This window comes from Prionailurus viverrinus, chromosome C2 (genome assembly GCF_022837055.1).
Source record: "Prionailurus viverrinus isolate Anna chromosome C2, UM_Priviv_1.0, whole genome shotgun sequence".
NCBI lineage: Eukaryota > Metazoa > Chordata > Mammalia > Carnivora > Felidae > Prionailurus > Prionailurus viverrinus.
The window spans coordinates 29749863-29772736 of record NC_062569.1 but is presented as its reverse complement, the minus strand read 5'-3'; the positions used below and the strand labels follow the sequence as shown (position 1 = coordinate 29772736).

Below are 22874 nucleotides of genomic sequence, written 5' to 3'. Positions count from 1 at the left end.
GCTGTTAGATTTTGTATTTGGGATTTTTCTTGTTTCTTGAGATAGGCCTGGACTGCAATGTATTTTCCTCTCAAGACTGCCTTCACTGCATCCCAAAGCGTTTGGATTGTTGTATTTTCATTTTCATTTGTTTCCATATATTTCTTAATTTCTTTTCTAATTGCCTGGTTGACTCATTCATTCTTTAGTAGGGTGTTCTTTAACTTCCATGCTTTTGGAGGTTTTCCAGACTTTTTCCTGTGGTTGATTTCAAGTTTCATAGCATTGTGGTCTGAAAGTGTGCATGGTATGATCTCAATTCTTGTATACTTATGAAGGGCTCTTTTGTGACCCAGTATGTGATCTCTCTTGGAGAAGGTTCCATGTGCACTCGAGAAGAAAGTATATGCTGTTGCTTTGGGATGCAGAGTTCTAAATATATCTGTCAAGTCCATCTGTTCCAATGTATCATTCAGGGCCCTTGTTTCTTTATTGATCCTGTGTCTAGATGATATATCCATTGTTGTAAGTGGGGTACTAAAGTCCCCTGCATACCACGTTCTTATCAATAAGGTTGCTTATGTTTGTGATTAATTGTTTTACATATTTGGGGGCTCCCATATTCGGCACATAGACATTTATAATTGTTAGCTCTTCCTGATGTATAGACCCTGTGATTATTATATAATGCCCTTCTTCATCTCTTGTTACAGCCTTTAATTTAAAGTCTAATTTGTCTGATATAAGTATGGCTACCCAGCTTTCTTTTGACTTCCAGTAGCATGATAGATAGTTCTCCATCCCCTCACTTTCAAGTTGAAGGTGTCCTCAGGTCTAAAATGAATCTCTTGTAGACAGCAAATAGATGGGTCTTGTTTTTTTATCCATTCTGATACCCTATGTCTTTTGGTTGGAGCATTTAATCCATTTACATTCAGTGTTATTATAGAAATATGTGGGTTTAGAGTCATTGTGATGTCTGTAGGTTTCATGCTTGTAGTGATGCCTCTGGTACCTTGTCTCACAGGATCCCCCTTAGGATCTCTTGTAGGGCTTGTTTAGTGGTGACGAATTCCTTCAGTTTTTGTTTGCTTGGGAAGACCTTTATCTCTCCTTCTATTCTAAATGATAGACTTGCTGGATACAGGATTCTCAGCTGCATATTTTTTTCTTTTCATCACATTGAAGATTTCCTGCCATTCCTTTCTGGCCTGCCAAGTTTCAGTAGATAAATCCATCACTAGTCTTATCAGTCTTCCTTTATATGTTATAGCATGCTTATCCCTAGCTGCTTTCAGAATATTCTCTTTATCCTTGTATTTTGCCAGTTTGACTATGATATGTCGTGCAGAAGATCGATTCAAGTTATGTCTGAAGGGAGTTCTCTGTGCCTCTTGGATTTCAATGCCTTTTTCCTTCCCCAGATCAGGGAAGTTCTCAGCTATGATTTCAAATACACCTTCAGCACCTTTCCCTCTCTCTTCCTCCTCTGGAATCCCAATTATGCGTATGTTATTACATTTAATTTGTCACTTATTTCTCTAATTCTCCCCTCATACTCTTGGATTTTTTTTCTCTCTCTTTTTCTCAGTTTCCTCTTTTTCCATAATTTTATCTTCTAATTCACCTATTCTCTCCTCTGCCTCTTCAATCCAAGCTGTGGTCACCTCCATTTTATTTTGCAGCTCATTTATAGCATTTTTTAGCTCCTCCTGACTGTTTCTTAATCCCTTGATCTCTGTAGTAATAACTTCTCTGCTGTCCTCTATACTTTTTTCAAGCCCAGCTATTAATTTTATGACTATTATTTTAAATTAATTTTATGTTACATTGCTTAAATCATTTTTGATCAATTCGTTAGCTGTCGCTACTTCCTGGAGTTTCTTTTGAGGAGAATTCCTCCGTCTCATCATTTTGGATAGTCCCTGGAGTGGCGAGGAACTGCAGGGCTCTTCCTCTGTGCTGTCTGGAGTAACTTGCATTGGTGGGCGGGGCCACAGTCAGACCTGATGTCTGCCCCCCAGCCCACTGCTGGGGCCACAGTCAGACTGGTGTGTACCTTATCTTCCCCTCTCCCAGGGGCAGGACTCACTGTGGAGTGGTGTGGCCTCTGTCTGGGCTACTTGCACACTGCCAGGCTTGTGGTACTGCTTCGATGGGATCTGGCATATTAGCCAGGGTGGATCCACAAGGTGCACAGAGGCAGGAGGAGCAGAGTCAGCTGACTTTGCCTTCAGTGGTCCGCTTCAGGAGGGGCCCCTCTTCTGTGGGCCTCTCGTCTATGCTTGGCTTCGGAGAGTCCATTCTGCTAGTCTTCTGGCAGTTTTCTGGGTTATTTAGGCAGATGTGGGTGGAATCTAAGTGGACAGCAGGACGCGGTGAGCCCAGTGTCCTCCTACGCTGCCATCTTCCATTTTCTCTCTAAAAAAACACTCTTCTCAGGACTAAATAGCCTGACTTGATGACACAGGAAACACCACGACTGCAGGGCAGGTCCAACTGGGTTTACACCACATCCGTCAGGGTCTGTGAGCCTCAGGTCACTGACCTCACCTCCAGTTTCTCAACTGGGACAGGAAAGCTGGGCCACAGGGGAGAGAGAGCCAGGCTCTGTGCTGAGAGAGGACGCTCACAAGGCTGTCGTGTGTTGTCCCTCCACTGCGGAATCTATATTTGTTAAAATCTTGCAGATCCGTCATGATTTTTTTCCTGAAACATTTTTTTATTATATTATAGTAGATTATATTGTAGCATAATAGAATTATAGTATGTTATTTAAAATTTTTTAATGTTTATTTATTTTAGAGAAAGAGAGAGAGAGAGAGCACAAGCAGGGGAGGCGCAAAGAGAATGGGACAGAGAATCCTAAGCACGCTGTTCACTGTCACCCCAGAGCCCAGTGTGGGGCTCGAACCCATGAACCGTGACATCATGACCTGAACTGAAGTTGGATGCTTAACCAGCTGATCCACCCAGGTGCCCCTATAGTACATTATTTTAAATAAAAATAAGTCATAAATTTGGGTTACTTTTCCCCAACTAATGACTGTTGTATATGAAAATGACATTGTGATATGTTTATCTTTTGCCAAACTAATTTATTCATTCATAAATAATTGTAGTAATATTTTTCTTTTTTTATAGTTGTACCACAATTTGTTTATTTATTAACCAGTTGATGGACATTTGAATTGTTTTTAATTTTAACATTATGAAAAAAGCAACTGTAAACATTAACATACAGGTGCTTATGTAGACATATGTTTTTATTTTGCGGGGGAGTAGATACACATAAAGGGTAATATGGTAATTGTATATTTAACTTCAGGAGAAAGTTCCAAACTGTTTTCTAGATATGCTATTTTGCATTCACACCAGCACTATCTGAGGGTTTCAGTTGCTCTAAATCCTTATTAACACTTAATGTGATCTGTGTATTTTATTTTGACCATATTAGTAGATAAGTAGTGCTATTGTCTTGATTTCCATTTCTATAATGACTAATAACTTTGGATATATTTTTATGTGCTAATTTGCCATCTGTATGTGAGTGGATGTCTGTTCAAATCTTTTGCTTATTTAAAAAATTGGGTTGTCTCATTATTATTAGGTTTTAAGTTTGTTTTTTTTGTTTCATTTTAATTGACATCCAAGTTAGTTAGCATATAGTGCAATAATAATTTCAGGAGTAGAATCCAGTGGTTTATCCCCTGCATATAACACCCAGTGCTCATCTCAACAAGTGTCCTCCTCAATGCTCCTTGCCCATTTAACCTATCCTTCCACCCACAACCCCTGCAGCAACCCTCAGTTTGTTGTCTATATTTAAGAGTCTCTTAGGGGCGCCTGGGTGGTTCAGTTGGTTGGGCCTCTAACTTTGGCTCAGGTCATGATCCCACTGCTCATGGATTTGAGCCCTGCATCGGGCTCTGTGCTAACAGCTCAGAGCCTGGAGCCTGCTTCAGATTCTGTGTCTCCCTCTCTCTCTGCCCCTCCCCCACTCACACTCTGTTTCCCTCTCCCAAAAATAAACGTTAAAAAAAAATTTTTTTAAATCTCTTGTTTTGCCCCCTCCATGTTTTTATATTATTTTTGCTTCCCTTCCCTTCTGTTAATCTGTTTTGTATCTTAAGTTCCACATATGAGTGAAGTCATATGATATTTGTCTTTCTCTGACTGGCTAATTTTGCTTTGCATAATACCCTCTAGTTCCATCCATGTTGTTGCAAATGGAAATATTTCTTTTTTTTTTTTTGATTGCCAAATAACACTCCATTTTGTCTGTGTATGTGTGTGTGTGTGTGTGTGTGTGTGTGTGTGTGTGTGTATACACCACATCTTTATCCATTCATCTGTCGATAGACATTTGGGCTCTTTCCAAACATTGGGGTATGTGTGCCCCTTTGAAACAGCATACCTGTATCCTTTGGATAAATACTTAGTGCAATTGCTGGATTGTAGGGTAATTCTATTTTTTATTTTTTGTGGAACCTCCATACTGTTTCCCAGAGTGGCTGCATCAGTTTGCATTCCCACCACAAATGCAAAATGTTCCTCTTTCTCTGCATCCTCACCAGCATCCGTTGTTGCCCGAGTTGTTAATTTTAGCCATTCTGACTGGTGTGAGGTGGTTATTTCATTGTGCTCTTGATTTGTATTTCTCTGATGATGAGTGATGTTGAGCATTTTTTTCGTGTGTTTACTAGCCATCTGGATGTCTTCTCTAGAAAAGTATCTAGTCATGTCTTTTGCCCATTTCTTCACTGGATTATTGTTTTTTTGGGGGGTTGTTGAGTTTGATAAGTTCTTCATAGATTTTTGATACTAGCCTTTAATCTGATAAGTCATTTGCAAATGTCTTCTCCCATCCCATCAGTTGCCTTTTAGTTTTGTTGTTTCCTTTGCCATGCAGAAGATTTTTATCTTGATGAGGTCCCAATAGTTCACTATAGTAATATTTTTCTTGATTCTACCCTACTTTCCAGGCATGCAATCATCTGAAAATATTGATATTTTATTTGTTTCTTTCTACTTCATATGTATTTTGTATCTTATTGCATTACTGGAAAATTCCAAAAACAATGTTAAATAATAATGGTGATATGACAGCTTCTTATTTCTGACTCCAGTGCAATCCTGGCTTAGCTTTCCTGTTGGCATTTTCACTGAATCCTTCTCTATTAGTTTAATTACTATTATTGCTTTTACTATTAATGAATGTTGAGCACCTATATTTTTCTCTCTACACGGTCCCTGTACTTTCAGGTCTTTAGCTTATTTCCTTCTCCTTTAAAGCATAATCTAGTTCCTGTGGGAAGAAAGTTGTTCTGAAGCAATAAACACTAACAAGAAAAACGAAGTATGGATTTTCTTCCATTCTCCTTTGGGCAGCTGTGACTTACCCAAATGGACCTGATGCACTCAAAGTGAGAGGCTCTCTTCACACAGGTGACATGAGGACCATCTGCTGGAAGGACTTTTTTCATGTTGTCACTGAAATCAGAGCACTTACTGGCCTCATGATTTGAGACAGTGCACCACCTCACAGTTTTCCCAGGGACAGCCAGACACAGACCTAGGGGACAGATGCCAGAGGTGTAAGGAACCCACAGTGCTCATCTTTCTCTGCTGGCAGAAGAAGTTAAAGACAAGGTAAATGGTTGTCTGAGTGGGATAGACAAAAATTGGGTTGGCTGCATGGCTCACCTGAGTTTTCAGGTCCCATTTCTCTGATTGTGCCTTTCCCCTTGGAGAAACAAACCCAAAACCACCTCCCAAAAGCTAAACAGAATTACCACATGACCCAGAAATCCCACCCCTCAGTATATATCCCAAAGAATTGGAAGCAGGTACTCAAATACACATACATGAATATTCACAGTAGCACTATTCACGATGGTCAAGAAAGGCAGAAACAACCTAAATGTACATCAGTGGGTGAATGGATAAACAAAATATAGTATATCCATACAATGAAATATTATTCTGCCATAGAAAGAATGAAGTATTGCTATATGCTACAACATGGATGAACCTCGAAAATAATACGTTAAATGAAAGAAGCCAGTCACAAAAGGCTACACATTATATAATCCTACTCATATGAAATATCTAGAATAGGTAAATCTATAGAGACACAAAACAAACTGGTGGTTGCCAGGGGCTGGGAGAGAGGGGAATGGGTACTGACTGCTTAATGGGCACAGGATTTTCTTTTGGAACTAGATAGAGATGGTAGTTACACAACACTGTGAGTATACTAAATGCCACTGAATTGTATACTTTTAAATGATTAATTTTATGTTAATTAATGTCACCTCAGAAAAGAAAAAATATAAAAGGTGGGAGGGTGGCTGGGTGACTCAGTCGGTTAAGCATCCAACTCTTGATTTTGGCTCAGCTCATGATCTCGTGGTTCATGAGTTCGAGCCCCACATTGGGCTCTGTCTGCACTGACAGTGTGGAACCTGCTTGAGATTCTCTCTCTCTTCCCCTCCCCTCCTCTTGCTCTTTCATTCTCTCAAAATAAATAAATAAACTTAAAAGAAAAACCTATGGGAAGGAATCTTCAGCCTACTGATTTAGTCATTCTTTTGACATTAGATACTCTAACCTTATATGGTACTAATTGCTGGGGCACTAAAATCAGTACATGTTTGTTTCATTTTAAGCTATAGTAATAAGTTTAGAGACTATTTTAAAGGCAGAATGCTGCTTACAAATCTGTAGTATTTGAGCCAAATGTTATTTTAAATAAAATCTAAAAGATGAAAGTACAGCAGTAGCAAATCCCAGTTTTGGATGAAGTCCTGTATGTCAGGCAGTGTGCCAAGCACATTACTCTGCTCTAAGGTCCACAAATCTCCTGCCATTTAAACATTAGTGTTTCTGTTTGTGGATGAAATTTAAGGAAAAAAAAACTATCAGGGACATAAAATAACTTGAGACGAAGCTAATATTTGAACTACCCAAATATGTTTGACTCCAAAATCTGCACTGCCTTTTAAGTGTCTGTGAGTAAGAAACATCAAAAGAAACAGGACAGGAGATGCCAAATTACCTTAGACAGAATCCCATATGAAACACAGAATGACATATGGAGCTCCTCAACCCTATCTGAAAAAGCCTTTGAGAGTAGCAGCCCAAGGAAGGAGAGCAAGCTAGGAAATGGAACTATAGAGGCCATGTGCCCATGTGCAGAACGGAAACATTTGGAGTATTAGCTTTCATTTTCATTTTGCAACTTTCAAAGCATGTTTAATCTGCTTCCTAATATACATTGCTAAAATATTTTGTGCTTAGAAATAACTGGCAACAGTAGAGACAATACAACTCTATAAATGAAAATGCTTTGTAAGCAGGTTAAGTTATACAAAGAGCTACTATATCCAACTGTAGGGTTTGTTTTTCTTTTTCAAAGGTATGCACTTTTTGGGAAAGCCTTTTTGAAAGTTTATATTTTCAGTCACCACTGTACTTATGTTCAAATGATTAAAACTAGTTTCTGCACTTCTAATTTTTTTTAACTGTGATTGCAAAACAGGGCAAATGAAGTTTGTATTATTAGGGGAAAAGTGAAAGTCTTGACAGAAGCAAAACAAAACAAAAAAAAGGGAAGATGGACTTTTGCTTCTACCTATAAAGGAGTAACTGATATGGGACTTGTTCTAGTACTTTAAACAACTAAAACACACACACACACACACACACACACACACACACAGAGTGTGGAAAAAACATGTGAAGAAAAGTTTTAAGTTATTGGATTATGGGCAAAAGAAAACCAGAGTAGCGATACTTATATGGGACAAAGTAGACATTAAAACAAAAACCTTAACAAGAGACAAAAAAAGAGCACTATACAATAATAAAGGGAATAATCCAACAAGAAGATATAACAGTTATAAATATTTATACACCCAACATAAAGCACCCAAAACCATAAATCAGTTAATAACAAATGTAAAGGAACTAATCGATAATACAATAATAATAGTGACTTTAACACCCCACTTACATAAATGGATGGATCATCTAAATAGGACATCAACAAGGAAACAATGGCTTTGAAGGATATACTGGACCAGATGGACTTAACAGATATATTCAGAACATTCCATCCTAAAACAGCAGAATACATATTCTTTTCAAGTGCACATGGAACATTCTCCTGAATAGATCACATATTAGCCCACAAAACAAATCTCAACAAATCCAAGAAGGTCAAAATCATATCATGCATCTCTTCTACAACGTTATGAAACTAGAAATCAACCACAAGAAAAAATCTGGAAAGACCACAAATACATGGAGGTTAAATAACATGCTACTAAACAATGAATAGGTCAGCCAGGAAATCAAAAGAGAAATTAAAAAGTCCATGGAAACCTCTGGGATGCAGCAAAAGTGTTTCTAAGAGGGAAATTTATAGCAATACAGGCCTACCTCAAGGAACAAGAAAAATCTCAAATAAACAATCTAACCTTGTACCTAAAGGAGCTAAAAAAAAAAAGGAACAACAAAACCAAACCAAAAACCAGAAGAAGGAAGGAAATAATAAATATTAGAGCAGACATAAATGTTATAGAAACTAAAAAAAAACAATAGAACAGATCAATGAAACCAGGAGCTGTTTCTTTGAAAAAAATTAAAAAAAAAATCAAAAACCTCTAGCCAGACTTAACATGAAACAAAGAGGAAGGACTCAAATAAATAAAATCACAAATGAGAGATGAGAAATAACAACCAAACCATCTCCAATAAAGAGTTAGTATCCAAAATATATAAAGAAGTTACAAGAACTCAACACTCAAAAAACAAATAATCTAATTAAAAATGGGCAGAAGACATGAACAGAAATTTTTCCAAAGAAGACGTCCAGATGGCCAACAGACACATGAAAAGATGCCCAATATCACTCACCATGAGGGAAATGCAAATCAAATATCTACAATGAGATATCACCTCACACCTATCAGAATGGCTAAAATTAACAACACAAGAAACAGGTGTTGGCAAGGATATGGAGTAAAAGGAACACTCATGCACTACTGGTGGGAGTGCAAACTGGTACAGCCACTGTGGAAAACAGTATAGAGGTTCCTCAAAAAGTTAAAAATAGGACTTACCCTAGATTCCAGAAATCACAATACTTGGTATCTACCCAAACGACACAAGAACACTAATTCAAAGGGATACATGCACCCCTATATTTATAGCAGCATTATTTACAATACCTAAGATATGAAAGCAGCCCAAATGTCCATCAACAATAGACAGCGATGGAATATTATTCAGCTATAGAAAAGGATGAAATTTTTTAAAAAAAGAGTGAAATCTTGCCATTTGCAATGACATGCACAGAGCTAAAGAGTATAATGCTAAGTAAAATAAATCAGTCAGAGAAAAATAATATTATATGATTTCACTCAAATCTGGAATTTAGGGAAGAAAACAGGCAAAGGGAAAAAAGAAGAGAGAGAGAGACAAAGGAAAACACAGACTCTTAATTATAGAGAATAATCTGATGGTTACCAGAGGGGGTGGGGGTGGGAGGGAATGGGTTAAAATCCTGATGTGGATGAAGGAGTGCACTTGTCATGATGAGCACCAGGTGATGTATGGAATTGTTTGATCACTATATCGTAGACCTGAAACTAATACTGTATGTTAACTAACTGGAATTAAAATAAAAACATAACATAACATAACATAACATAACATAACATAACATAACATAACATAACATAACATATTGGACAATGGGAAGTGCAGGACTGTGATCTCTGAGAGAAGGAAAACAAATAAAGTGAGTCCTATAATCATCCTAACTTTCTTTCTGGACCAGATTTCCAGATGGCAGAGCAGAGAGAAGAAAACCAAGTAGCCTGACTGTTTTACCAAGCTGAGGAGACAGAGATCATATTTAGGTAAGGCTAAGGCAATTAGAATTTGTAGCACAGATTACCAAACAGTAGTGAATGCCAAAAAGGAGAGAAGAGAGAGAGAGGAGATTGAAATCTAGAGTCTACATACATTTGAGATTCTGGCTAAATTCCAACTTGAGCATTGTGGAAGCCAGGCAATAACAACTGCTAGAGAAAGAAAATTCAATGGGGAGCTTAAGCCAAACATTTTCCAGAACTTGAATGAGGTCAGGAATCATTTCAAGTTCCCATGATTCAGAGTGGATAAAAATCTCATTGAATAAATAGTACAGTTATTAAAGTTCCAGAAGTAGGTTGAACTACCCTACAATAAAGAATATTCTAGACACAGACTAAAAATCTATAAACTAGTTTTGAAAGAATTAAGCTGATCTGCAGATAATATGACTGCCTGCCAGAACAAAGTTTAACACTCTTTAAATAAAAACAACAAAATTCATTACACACACACACACACACACACACACACACACACACTGTACACACCAAATTTCCATACTCAGCAAGGTAAAATTCACAATGTCTGGCAACCCACAAAATTACTATGCAGGTGAAGAAGCAGGAAAATGTAACCCATAATCAAGAGGAAAACAGTCAACAGAATCAGAACTGGAAGTAAAAGGGATGATGAAAGTAACAGAAAATAACTTTAAAACAGCTATTTTAAGTATTATAAGTAGGCTCAGAGATTCAAAGGAAAGCATGAACATAATGAGGAAACCAATGTAAGCTATAAAAAGAGCTAAAAGGAATTTCTAGAGACAAAAAAACAGAACGTCTGAGGGGCACCTTGGTGGCTCAGTCAGTTGAGCATCTGACTCTTGATTTCAGCTCATGTCATGATCTCAAGGTTTGTGGGATGGAGCCCCATGACAGGGGGCTCTCCACACAGTGCAGAGACTGCTTGGGATTCTCTCTCCTCTCTCTCTCTGCCCCACCCGCTGCTCACACTTGCTTGCTTTCTCTCAAAATAAACAAATAAACTTAAAAAAAAAAAAAGAACATCTGAAATGACCATTTAACTGAATGAGAATAACAGCAGATTACATACTGCAATAGAAAAAAGATAATCTGGAAGACATTACTTGAAACTCTCTGAAATGAAGCTCAGGGAGGGGGAAAAAAAGGATGAAAAACCAATAAACAGAGCCTCAGTGACTTGTCACCCAATGTCAAGTGATCTAATATATATGTAACTGCAGTCAGTCCTATGGGAAAACATGGGGAGGGGGGCTGAAAAAATATGTGAAGAAATATTTGGCCAGAATTTTCCCAAATGTTATGAAAACTATAAACTCAGTTCTAGAGCAACCAGAGAAAAGAGACAAATTTAGAGGAACAAAGATAATGAATGAATACCACGGACTTTTTTTGTCAGAATCAAGATTAAGTCATAGACAAAATGCTGAAATAAAAATAACCTGTTAACCTAGAAATCTATATCCAATGAAATTAACTTTCAGAACTGGAGGCAAAAATGAACTTTTTCAGGCAAAAAATGTTGAGGGAATTTGGTAACAGCAAATTTGCACTACAAATACATGTTAAAGAAAGTGCGAGACCCAAGTGACATACTGGTGAATTCTATCAAACACTTAAAAAAGAAAGATACGAATGCTGCACAAACTATTTTATAAAATAAAGAAGGGAGGAAAACTCCTTTTTTTTTTTAAACATAATTTATTGTCAAATTGGCTTACATACAGTGTGTAAAATGTGCTCTTGGTTTTGGGGGAAGGTTCCCGTGGTTCATTGCTTACATAAAACACCCAGTGCTCATCCCAACATGTGCCCTCCTCAATGCCCATCACCCATTTTCTCCTCTCCCCTTAACGCTTCATCAACCCTCAGTTTGTTCTCTATATTTAAGAGTCTCTTATGGTTTGCCTCCCACCCTCTCTGTTTTTAACTATTTTTTCCCCCTTCCATTCCCCCATGGTCTTCTGTTAAGTTTCTCAAGGTCCACATCTGAGTGTAAACATATGATATCTGTCTTTCTCTGACTGACTTATTTCACTTAGCATAATACCTTCCAGTTCCATCCACATTGCGGCAAATGGCATGATTTCCTTACTAATTTTCTAAGGCCGTATTAACTTGATATCAAATCCAAACAAAGATGTTACAAGAAAAGAAAACTATAGGCAAATATCGTAGACACAAAAATTCTTTACAAAATTCTTTACTATGCAAAACCAATCAGTAAAATTCACCATACTGCAAAATTTAAAAATCCGTGATTATCTTGATAAGATACAGAAGACGTAGTTGTCAATTCAACACTCCAAGCAAACTAGGTATAGAAGGGGAGTGTCCTCAACCTGATAAAAGCATCTTCAAAAACATACAACTAACATCATACCTAATGGGGAAAGATTTAATGCTTCTCCAGTTGAGAAACAAGGCAAAGACATATACTTTCATCATTAACATTTAACATTGTATAAGAGGGCTTAGCCATTTTAATAAGGTATAAAATGGGAAAAAAGGGATACCAGTTGGAAAAGAAGGTATAAAATTGTCTTTATCCACAGATAATGTTTGTCTACACAGAAAAATTTAAAGACCCTGCAAAAAAGCTACTGGAACTAATAAATGATTTTAGAGAAGTCACAGGATTTGATTTGATATACTAGAATCAATAAAATTTTGATGATAGTAAAAAGAAAAAAAACTGTAAAATGAAAAAATTTTATATACCACTTACAATGGCATCCAAAAATATGAAACATCTAGGGATAAATTTAACAAATTATCAATAACACTTATTCAATAAAAACTACAAAATATTCCTAAGATAAATGAAAGAAGACTAAACAGATACAGAATGCTCATGAACTAAAAACTCAATATTATTAAGGTGAAATTCTTCAGTGAAACCAAGTAAAGAAAACTTCATTTTTAAAATAAAGCCAGGGGGTGCCTGATGGCTCAGTCACTTGAGTGTCTGACTCGTACTTTCTGGCTCAGGTCATATTCTCACGGTTGGTGAGATCAAGCCCCAGTTGGGCTTTGCACTAACAGTGTGTAGCCTGCTTGGGATTCTCTCTCTCTCCCTCTCTCTCTGCCCCTTCCCCATTCATGCTGTCTCTATCTCAAAATAAATAAAGTTTAAAAAAAAGCATACATATAAAATAAATAAATAAAAATAAAATAAAGCCAGAAGGCCAGAAGTGGGAGCTCTCACACCTTACCACTCCTTGTGGATTGCAGACCCAAAAAGGAAGAGAGGTACCCTGCATTCCTAACAGGAAGAAGCCTATACTTTACTGCCCTAGCAGGAGGAAGAAATATTTTCTCCTTGCCAGGAAGCAGCCTAGCTAATGAGAGACTATCACAACTTAGCCAATGAAAAGCCACTACACTTAGCCCCTCCCAACTTCCCCCTTTCTCTATGGGGAAAAACAAAAACAAAAACAAAAACTCCTGTCTTTGTCCTCTAGTCTTGCCTATGGTTTTGCCATAGCTTGCATGTCCTGAAATGTGATTTTCTGCTATTCCCAAAGAAACCCATTTTTGCTGGTAAAATAACTGACAATTTTTTTCAAATTTTTATTTAAATTCTACTTAGTTAATATACAGTGCAATATTGGTTTCAGGAGTAGACTTCAGTCATTCATCACTTGCACACAACACCCAGTGTTTATCACAAGTGCCCTCCTAATACCCATCACACATTTAGCCCATCCCCCCCCCACCTCCCTCCATCAACCCTCCGTTTGTTCTCTATTTTTAAGAGTCTCTTATGCTTAGTTACCCTCTCTTTTTTTTTTCTTTTCCCCCCTCCCATATGTTCATCTGTTTTGTTTCTTAAATTCCACATATGAGTGAAATCATATGGTATTTGTCTTTCTTTGACTTATTTTCCTCAGCATAATACACTCAAGCTCCATCCACATCATTGCAAATGGCAAGATTTCATCCTTCTTGATGGCTGAGTAATGTTCCATTGTGTGTATATACACCACATCTTCTTTATCCATTCATCAGTCAATGGACACTTGGGCCCTTTCCATATTTTGGCTATTGTTAATAATGCTGCTATAAACATAGGGGTTCATGTACCCTTTTGCATCTGTGTTTTGTATCTGTTGGGTAAATACCTAGTAGTGTAATTGCTGGGTCATAGGGTTATTCTATTTTTCACTTTTTGAAGACCCTCCATACTGTTTTCCAGAGTGGCTATGCCAGTTTGGATTCCCACCAACAGTGTAAGAGGATACTCCTTTCTCTACATTCTCACCAACACCTGTTGTTTCTTGTGTTAATTTTAGCCATTCTGACAGGTGTCAGGTGGTATCTCATCATGGTTTCAATTTGTATTTCCCTGGTGATGAGTGATATTAAGCATCTTTTCATGTGCCTGTTAGCCGTCTGCATGTCTTCTTTGGAAAAGTGTCTATTCATGTCTTCTGCCCATTTCTTCACTGGATTATTTGTTTTTTGGGTGTTGAGTTTGGTAAGTTCTTTCAAGATTTTGGATACTAACCCTTCATCAGATATGTAGTTTGCAAATATCTTCTCCCATTACGTAGGCTGCCTTTTAGTTTTGTTGATTATTTCCTTTGCTGTGCAGACACTTTTTATCTTGATGAGGTCCCAACAGTTTCTGTTTGCTTTTGTTTCCCTTGCCTTTGGCAAGATGTCTAGTAAGAAGTTGCTGCAGCTGAGGTCAAAGAGATTCCTGCCTGTTTTCTCCTTTAGCATTATGATAGTTTCCTGTCTCATATTTAGGTCTTTCATCCATTTTGAATTTATTTTGGTGTATAGGGTAAGAAAGTAGTCGAGTTTCATTCTTCTACATGTTTCTGTCCAGTTTTCCCAACACAATTTGTTAAAGAGAGTGTCTTTTGGATATTCTTTCCAGCTCTGTCGAAGATTAGTTGACCATATAGTTGTGTGTCCATTTCTGGGTTTTCTGTTCTGTTCCATTGATCTATGTGTCTGGGTTTTGTTTTTTGGTTTTTTTGCTAATACCATACTGTCTTGATGACTGCAGCTTTGTAATATAGCTTGAAGTCCTGAATCGTGATGCCTCCAGCTTTGCTTTTCTTTCTCAGAATTGCTTTGGCTATTCAGGGTCTTTTGTCGTTCCATACAAATGTTAGCGTTGTTTGTTCTAGCTCTGTGAAAAATGCTATTTGGTATTTTGCTGTTTGGCATTGCATTAAATGTGTAGATTGCTTTGGGTAGTATAGATATTTTAACAATGTTTGTTCTTCCTATCCATGAGCATGGAATTCATTTCCATTTCTTTGTGTCTTCTTCAATTTCCTTCATAAGTGTTCTACAGTTTTCGGAGTACAGACCATCTACCTCTTTAATTAGGTTTATTTCTAGATATCTTATGGGTTTTGGTGCAATTGTAAATGGGATCGATTCCTTGATTTCTTTTTCTGCTGCTTCATTATTGGTGTATAGAAATGCAACCAATTTCTGTACATTGATTTTATATCCTGTGACTTTGCTGGATTCATGTGTTAGTTCTAGCAATTTCTTGGTGGATTCTTTGGGTTTTCGACATAGAGGATCATGTCATCCACAAATAGTGAAAGTTTGACTTCTTCCTTGCCAATTTGGATGCCTTTTATTTCTTTGTGTTGTCTGATTGCTGAGGCTAAAACTTCCAGTACTATGTTAAATAGTAGCGGTGAGAGTAGACGCCCCTGTCTTGTTCCTTACAGTGAAGGAAAGCTCTGTTTTTACCCATTGAAGATGATATTAGCTGTGTATATGGCCTTTATGATGTTGAGGAATATTCTATCTATCCCTACTTTGTTGAGAGTTTTTATCAAGAATGGATGCTGTATTTTGTCAAATGATTTTTCTGCATCTATTGACAGGATCATATGGTTCTTATCCTTTCTTTTATTACTGTGTTGTGTCATGTTGATTGATCTGCAACTATTGAACCACCCCTGCAACCCAGAAATAAGTCCCACTTGATCATGGTGAATAATTCTTTTAATGTACTGTTAGATTCAATTTGTTAATATCTTGTTGATAATTTTTGCATGCATGTTCATCAAGGATATTGGCCTGTAATTCTCCTTTGAGTGGGGTCTTTGTCTGGTTTTGGAATCAAGGTAATGCTAGCCTCATAGAAGGAAATGGAAGTTTTTCTTCCATTTCTATTTTTCGAAACAATTTGGGAAGAATAGGCATTAACTCTTCATTAAATGTTTGGTAGAATTCCTCTGGGAAGCCATCTAGCCCTGGACTTTTGTTTGTTGGAATATTTTTTATTATTGATTCAATTTCTTTGCTGGCTATGGGTCTGTTCAAATTTCTATTTCTGTTTCAGTTTTGGTAGTTTTTATGTTTCTAGGAATTTGTCCATTTCTTCCAGATTACCAAGTTTTTTGCACATAATTTTTCATAATATTCTCTTATTATTATTTGTATTTCTGTGGTGTTGATCATGATCTCTCCTCTTTTATTTGTGACTTTATTTTGGGGGGTCCTTTCTCTTTTCTTTTTGATAAGTCTGGCTAGGGGCTGTCAATTTTATTAATTCTTTCAAAGAACCAGCTCTTAGTTTTGTTGATCTGTTCTACTGGGGGTTTTTGTTGTTGTTGTTTCTATATCATTTATTTCTGCTTTAATCTTTATAATTTCCCTTCTTCTTCTGGCTTTAGGCTTTATTTGCTATTCCTTTTCTAGCTCCTTTAGGTGTAAGATGAGGTTGTATATTTGAGACTTTTCTTGTTCCCTGAGGTAGACCTGTATTGCAATATACCTCCCTCTTATGGCTGCCTTTGCTGCATCCCAAAGGTTTTGGACTTGACAGTTTAAAAGAATTTTTTAATGTTTATTCATTTTTTGAGGGAGGTGTGAGGGACATAGAGAGGGGGAGACACAGAATCCAAAACAGGCTCCAGGCTCTAAGCTGTCAGCACAGAGCCCAATGCAGGGCCCAAACCCATGAACCAAGCTGAAGTCAGACGCTTAACCGACTGAGCCACCCAGGCACCCCCAGACTTGACAGTTTTATTTTATTATTTGGTGTGTGTGTGTGTGTGTGTGTGTGTGTGTGTGTGTTCAGGTATAGAATTTAGTGATTCATCAGTTACATACAACACACAGTGCTCATCCCAACAAGTGCCCTCCTTAATGCCCACTGCCCATTTAGCCCATCCCCCACACACAACACCCCACCAGCAGCCTTCAGTTTGTTCTCTTGACAGTTTTATTTTTAAGGCTAAACCTTCTCAAAATGATCCATAAATTAAATGCAATCTCAACAATATTTCAATACTAAACTTGATTTTTATAGTAGTTGATAAGCCAATTAAAAATGTATACGCATATGTAAAGGATCTAAATGGCAAACCAATACTGATGTAATACCATAGAGTTGGAGGGCTTATTCTACCTGATTTCTAGACTTTCTGTAAAGCTACTGTAATCAAGACAGTGTGATATTGGCACAAGAAGAGACATATCGCTTAACAGAACAGAATAGAGAGACTAGAAATTGACCCACATTTATAGGGTCAGTGGATTTTCAACAAAGCTGCTAAGGTAATTCAGTGGAGAAAGAATATCCTTTCCAAAAACAAGTCCTGGAATAACTGGATATTCATGTGAGAAAAATGAATCTCAACTTTTACTTTAACCATACACAAAAACTAAAAGTGTATCATAAACCAAAACACAAAAGCTGAAGCTATAAAACTTCTAAAATAGGGTTCCTGGGTAGCTCAGTTAAGCATCCATCTTTGGCTCAGGTCATGATCTCACAGTTCGTGAGTTTGAGCCCCACGTTGGGCTCTCGACTGTCAGCATAGAGCCTGCTTCAGATCCTCTGTCCTCCCCTCTCTCTGCCTCTCCCATACTGGTTCTTTCTCTACCTCTCCCAAAATAATAAATAAGCTTTAAAAAAAAACCCTCTAAAATAAACCAAAAGAAATTATTGCAGCTTTAGGGGTAGCCAATTATATTTGTAGAGAGGACATAGAGTATAAAATCCAAAAATTAAAATTTCGTAGGTGAACTTGATCAAAATGGAGAACATCTGCCCTTCAGAAGATAGCATTCAGAAAATGACAAGCTAAGCCACAAACTTGGAAAAAATAATCGCAATACATCAGTCTGACCAAGGACTTGTATCCAGCATATATAAAGGGCTTTTTAACTCAATAGTAAGTCAAATAACCCAATTTTAAAAAATGGGAAAAGATTTTAACATATACTTCATAAAAGAAGATACACGAGTGGCCAATAAGAATATAGAGAGATGTTCAACATCATTGCTCATCAAAGAAATACAAAATAAAACTCTAGTGATATACCACAGCACACCTATTAAAATCACTAAACGGGAAAAGACTGACAACACTGAGTGCTGATGGGACGTGGAGCAACTGAAATTCTCCTACATTGCTGGCAGCAATGTAAATGGTACAACTACTCAAAAAGCGTGGCATTTTCTTAACTAATTAAATATATATTTACATTATGACCCAGCAATTTTACTCCTAGAAATTTGCCTAAAAGGAATGAAAACATAAGTCCACTCAAAGACTTGTACACTAATGTTCATAGCAGCTTTATTCATAATATCCCCAAAGTGGGGAAGCTAAATGTCCACCAACGAATGAATAGGTAAACAAACTGTGGTAAAGCCATACAATGGAATACGACTAATCAATAAAAAGGAATGAACTTTAATACATGCAAAAATGTGGAGGAATCTCTAAACAATTTTACTGAGTGAAGCCAGACTCAAAAGACTACGTCTATGTACTGTACAACTGCATTTATGTGAAATGGCAAAACTTACATAGAGTGACAGAGAGTGGGAATGACTAGGAAAAGGATAGTTTGAGAGTGATGGAAATGTTCTATATCTTGATCATGATGGTAGTTACATGGGTACGTGTAGTTGTCAAAATTCATTGAACTCCATGTATACTTAAAATGAGTTCTGGGGTGCCTGGGTGGCTCACTCAGTTAAGCATCCAACTGTGGCTCAGGTCATGATCTCACGGTTCATGAATTCGAACCCTGTATCAGGCTCTGTGATGACAGCTCAGAGTCTGGAGCCTGCTTCAGATTCTGTGTCTCCCTGTTTCTCTGCCCCTTCCCTGCTCGTGCTCCATCTCTCTGTCTCTCTCAAAAATAAATAGTGAACATTTAAAAAAATTTTTTAATGAGTGCATTTTATTATATATAAATTATACTTCAGTAAAAATTATTTTAAGTTTTTAAATGTTTATTCATTTTCGAGAGAAAGACAGAGACAGAGTGTGAGCAGAGGAGGGGCAGAGAGAGAGGGAGACACAATCTGAAGCAAGCAAGCTCCAGGCTCTGAGCTCTCAGCACAGAGCCTGATGCAGGGCTTAAACTCACAAACCACAAGATCATGACCTGAGCCAAAGTTGGAAGCTTAAACAACTGAGCCACCCAGGTGCCCCAGTAAAAATTATTCTAAGAAATAAAGAGAGAGGGGTTCCTGGGTGGCTCAGTGGATTAAGCTTCCCACTCCTGGTTTCAGCTCAGGTCATGATCTTGTGGTTCATGAGTTTGAGCCCTGCATCAGGCTATGCGCTGGTGGCACGGAGCCTGCTTGGGGATTCTCTCTCTCTCTCTCTCTCTCTCTCTCTCTCTCTCTCAAAATAAATAAACAAAAAAGGAAGGAAGGAAGGAAGGAAGGAAGGAAGGAAGGAAGGGGGGAGGGAGGGAGGGAGGAAAGAAAGAAAGAAAGAAAGAAAGAAAGAAAGAAAGAAAGGCAAGAAAGACAGTGCAAGCAAGCTAGACTATACCAATTCAGTAACACTCTGTGACAGCCATGTGACAATTTCAAGAAAGGACAATCTGAGCCCACTGTGGATATTTGAGACTGATCCTGGGAGGGAAAAGCTTCTGGTGGCCACATGCTCATTGTGTGGAGAAATCTCTTAAGCCCCAGAGAGGCTGAAGTAGAAGGTAGAGGCCAAAGCGGAGGTGCAGGCTGTTCTGACCCTCTGGTTCTTGGCTCTTGCAAGGTCTACTAATAACAAACCCCCTTCCTTTGATCTGTTAAATTTTAAACTATTTTGGTTGCATTTCTGTCATTGCCCATCAGTTTTTTGTCGGAAAAGAACACTGAGCTTTGAAGAGAGCACATCCTAGACTCTAGGCTGGTTCATATCTAGTGGCCCACTGGGAAGGACTATGGGGGTGGGCATGGGGGAGGTAGGCAGCTCTTGCCTCTGGTTTGTAAATACAGACCTGATTGGGAAAATGACCTTTTGGTCAGTGCCTGGCATTTCCAGGAAAGGCGATAAAGGAAGAAAAAACAACACAAGCCCTGATCAGGAGCAATTAAGGAGCAACCAGGGAGCTTCACTCTGGATTCCCTGCTGGCTGTAGTTGGAACACAGCTGTACACTCCCTTTCCAGCCTTTCCCAGCCCCTGCAGAGCTCCCTGTGTGGCCCTATGTGGCACTCCTTGCCCTACCTGCCTTTTCCTCCTGCCGTCCCCAAGTTACCCCTCTCCTCAGGTAAGCTACCTTACCACTCCAGAAGTTATTTAAGAAAGCCTGAGAACAAACAGAACCAGGGCTAGAAAGAACCAACAGTTGTTGAGCCATGCAACTGTTTTTCACATGCACGAGCTCATTGACTTTGTACCATCGCCTACCTTCCTACAGTTACCCAGCCAAGAGCCCTGGGCTCCCCCTGCCCAACACAGGAAGGGGCCTGCTACATTGATGTTCAGGATTTTTACCAGTGGTAACTCACCTGTGTCTACAGTTCTGTCATTAGATACTTTATCTCAGTCCAATTTCGCAGTGTTGGTTGTGAAAAAGCAATGCCTACTGAACTAATGAGGAAACCAGTTCAGAGAGGTCAAGGGATGGCCGGGAACTGAGTCACACAGAACTGAGTGGCAGTGGATCCTACTCTAGGGAGAGTGCCTTTCTCGTACATTCCTCTACCTCCCTGTTGTGTGATAGGGATGGGAGATGTACAGTTCAAAGCAGGAAAATCCCTTCTGGTTAGATACCTGATAGGTCAAGCATACCTGACATTAAGCCCCTCCCCCGCTTAGGAGCCAGGAGCCCTGGGGAAAATCCCTTCTCTCCTTTGATCATATTTCCTTCACTGTGAACGGGATCAACAGCTTCCAGGCTAAGTGTCATAAGTCCTTTCCGCGATGGACTAATGAGTAAATAGTTTAGGTTTTGTGGGCTATAAGGTCTCTGTAGCAACTACTCAATTCTGTCCTTGAAGCCTGAGTGCAGCCGCAGACAATACTTACCTGAATGAACATGATTGTGTTCCAATAAAATTTTACTTATGGACACTGAAATTTAAATTTAATGTAATTTTCATGTATCAAAACTACTGTTCTTTTCACTTTCTTTCAATCATTTAAAGATGTAAAAGCCATCATTAGCTCATCCAGCTGTACAACATCAGGCGGCAAGTGGGATTTGGCCCCCTGCCCTAGGCTACAAAAGTTTGTCAGGTGCCTGGGTTCACTCCCACCCCCAGCCCCCCCGACCCTCCTTCCGCCCCCCCCCCACCCCCCCCAAGCAGAGGCACTTTGGAACGAGCCAGGCGCTGGGCTGCTTCCGGGCCCCTAACACCCAGGCTGTGCAGTCCCACTATGGCTGACCCTCGGCTGGCACCCAGTCCGCGCCCTGGAGGGCCAGCCCCCACTCAGCTCCCAGTGCGCACTCACCCAGGGTCCCTGCGCACAGCAGGGAGCAGATGGCGAACTTCATCGTCCGCTGCAGGAATACGACACTGACGCGGGCTCCGGGAGCCGAGGCAGGCTTTACCTGACCCTCCCCAGGGGGAGAGGATCCGCCTTCCCCGAAGGGTTCACCTTTTGGGCAGATCGTTCTTGCCACACCCCCGGCCAGCCCCAGCCCTCCGCAGGGCTAGAGGGCAGCAAACTCGAGCCACGCTCCTGCCGACACGCGGCCACTCCTTCCTCCCACCTCCGGGAGCTGCTAGACCGCTCCTCTCTCGCGGGTTGGGGGTGCGCACGCCTGAGGTGCAAGCGGAAGCAACCTCGGAGCCCGTTGGACTGGCCGCCTTCACAGAGGGAGAAGGCAAGTGATCGGCTGGGTCCCAGGTGAGTTACTAGGACCTAAGTTCCCTGACCCTCGGCCTTCATCTAGCCATGAAGCTCTTAAATGTTTGGAAAACACAGACCCCAGAGGAATTGGGGGCAGTGCACAGGATACACAGGCTCCAGAGAAATGGGGGGCAGTCCACAGAATGAAAGCTGGGGACTCTTCCCCCAGAAAAGCATGCGCACACAGACACACAATGTTCTGAACACCATTTTCAGGCATCTTCAGACTCTGCCTCTTCAGTCGCCCACTCCGGACGCCTCCCGGAACCCCACCCCCGCAAAAAAGACACGGTTCCCTGCAACCCTCTGCTGAAGGCTGAGGTCAGGCAAAGCGCTGAACCCCGAGAGGGCTGCTTCTACTTGGTTCTGCAGCCTGCCTCCCAGTCCTGAAGTCGGTGAGCTTCACTTAGGGAAAGTTTAGATGCAGTTTTAACAACTTTTGTTGAAGTACAAGAAATATACGTAAAACTTCACACATCCTAAATGTACAGCTTGATGAAATATGACCAGGTGAATACATCCGTATAACCAGCACCCACATCAGGAAACAGAACGTTCACAGAGCAGAGATGGCCCCCTGGTGCTTCTTGCAGTTGCTTTCCGTGTCCGCCACAAAGATACACGTTTTCTTGGCTTCTAACAGCATGGACGAATTTTGCTGGTAGAGATGGAATCATACAGTATGTACAATGCTGTGTCTGGCTTCTTTCACTTGTTATATTTGTAAGAATTATCTATGGTGTTGTGTATAGCTGTCTTTCACATGTTCTCAGTGCTGCATATTACCCTATATTTCACTTATGTTTCCTGTTGATGATAGTAGTTTCTAGTTTGGGCTCTTACAAAAGAGCCAGTGAGCCCTGCTATGAACA

General features: G+C 39.4%; 2 protein-coding genes across 5 annotated transcripts in view; one reads left to right on the top strand and one right to left on the bottom strand.

Moving 5' to 3' along the window:
• LOC125174858 (inhibitor of carbonic anhydrase-like) overlaps positions 1-21945 on the bottom strand; it is a 56754-nt gene extending 34809 nt beyond the window's left edge. For 3 of the 4 annotated variants that reach the window (XM_047874774.1, XM_047874777.1, XM_047874776.1), the window contains exons 1-2: positions 21601-21940; positions 5382-5554 (exon numbers count right to left, since the gene is read on the bottom strand). In XM_047874774.1, coding sequence (XP_047730730.1) covers positions 5382-5554; positions 21601-21643 — 216 coding nt within the window. In that variant the 5' untranslated portion in view covers positions 21644-21940. Of the gene's footprint in view, positions 1-5381; positions 5555-21600 lie in introns of all 4 variants that reach the window. The other variant, XM_047874775.1, reaches the window with a different exon arrangement.
• A 36-nt stretch (positions 21946-21981) lies between these two features.
• TOPBP1 (DNA topoisomerase II binding protein 1) overlaps positions 21982-22874 on the top strand; it is a 79724-nt gene continuing 78831 nt past the window's right edge. Inside the window, exon 1 of the mRNA XM_047874770.1 lies at positions 21982-21999. The gene's annotated coding sequence lies outside the window, so the exon portion shown is untranslated. The remainder of the gene's footprint in view (positions 22000-22874) is intronic.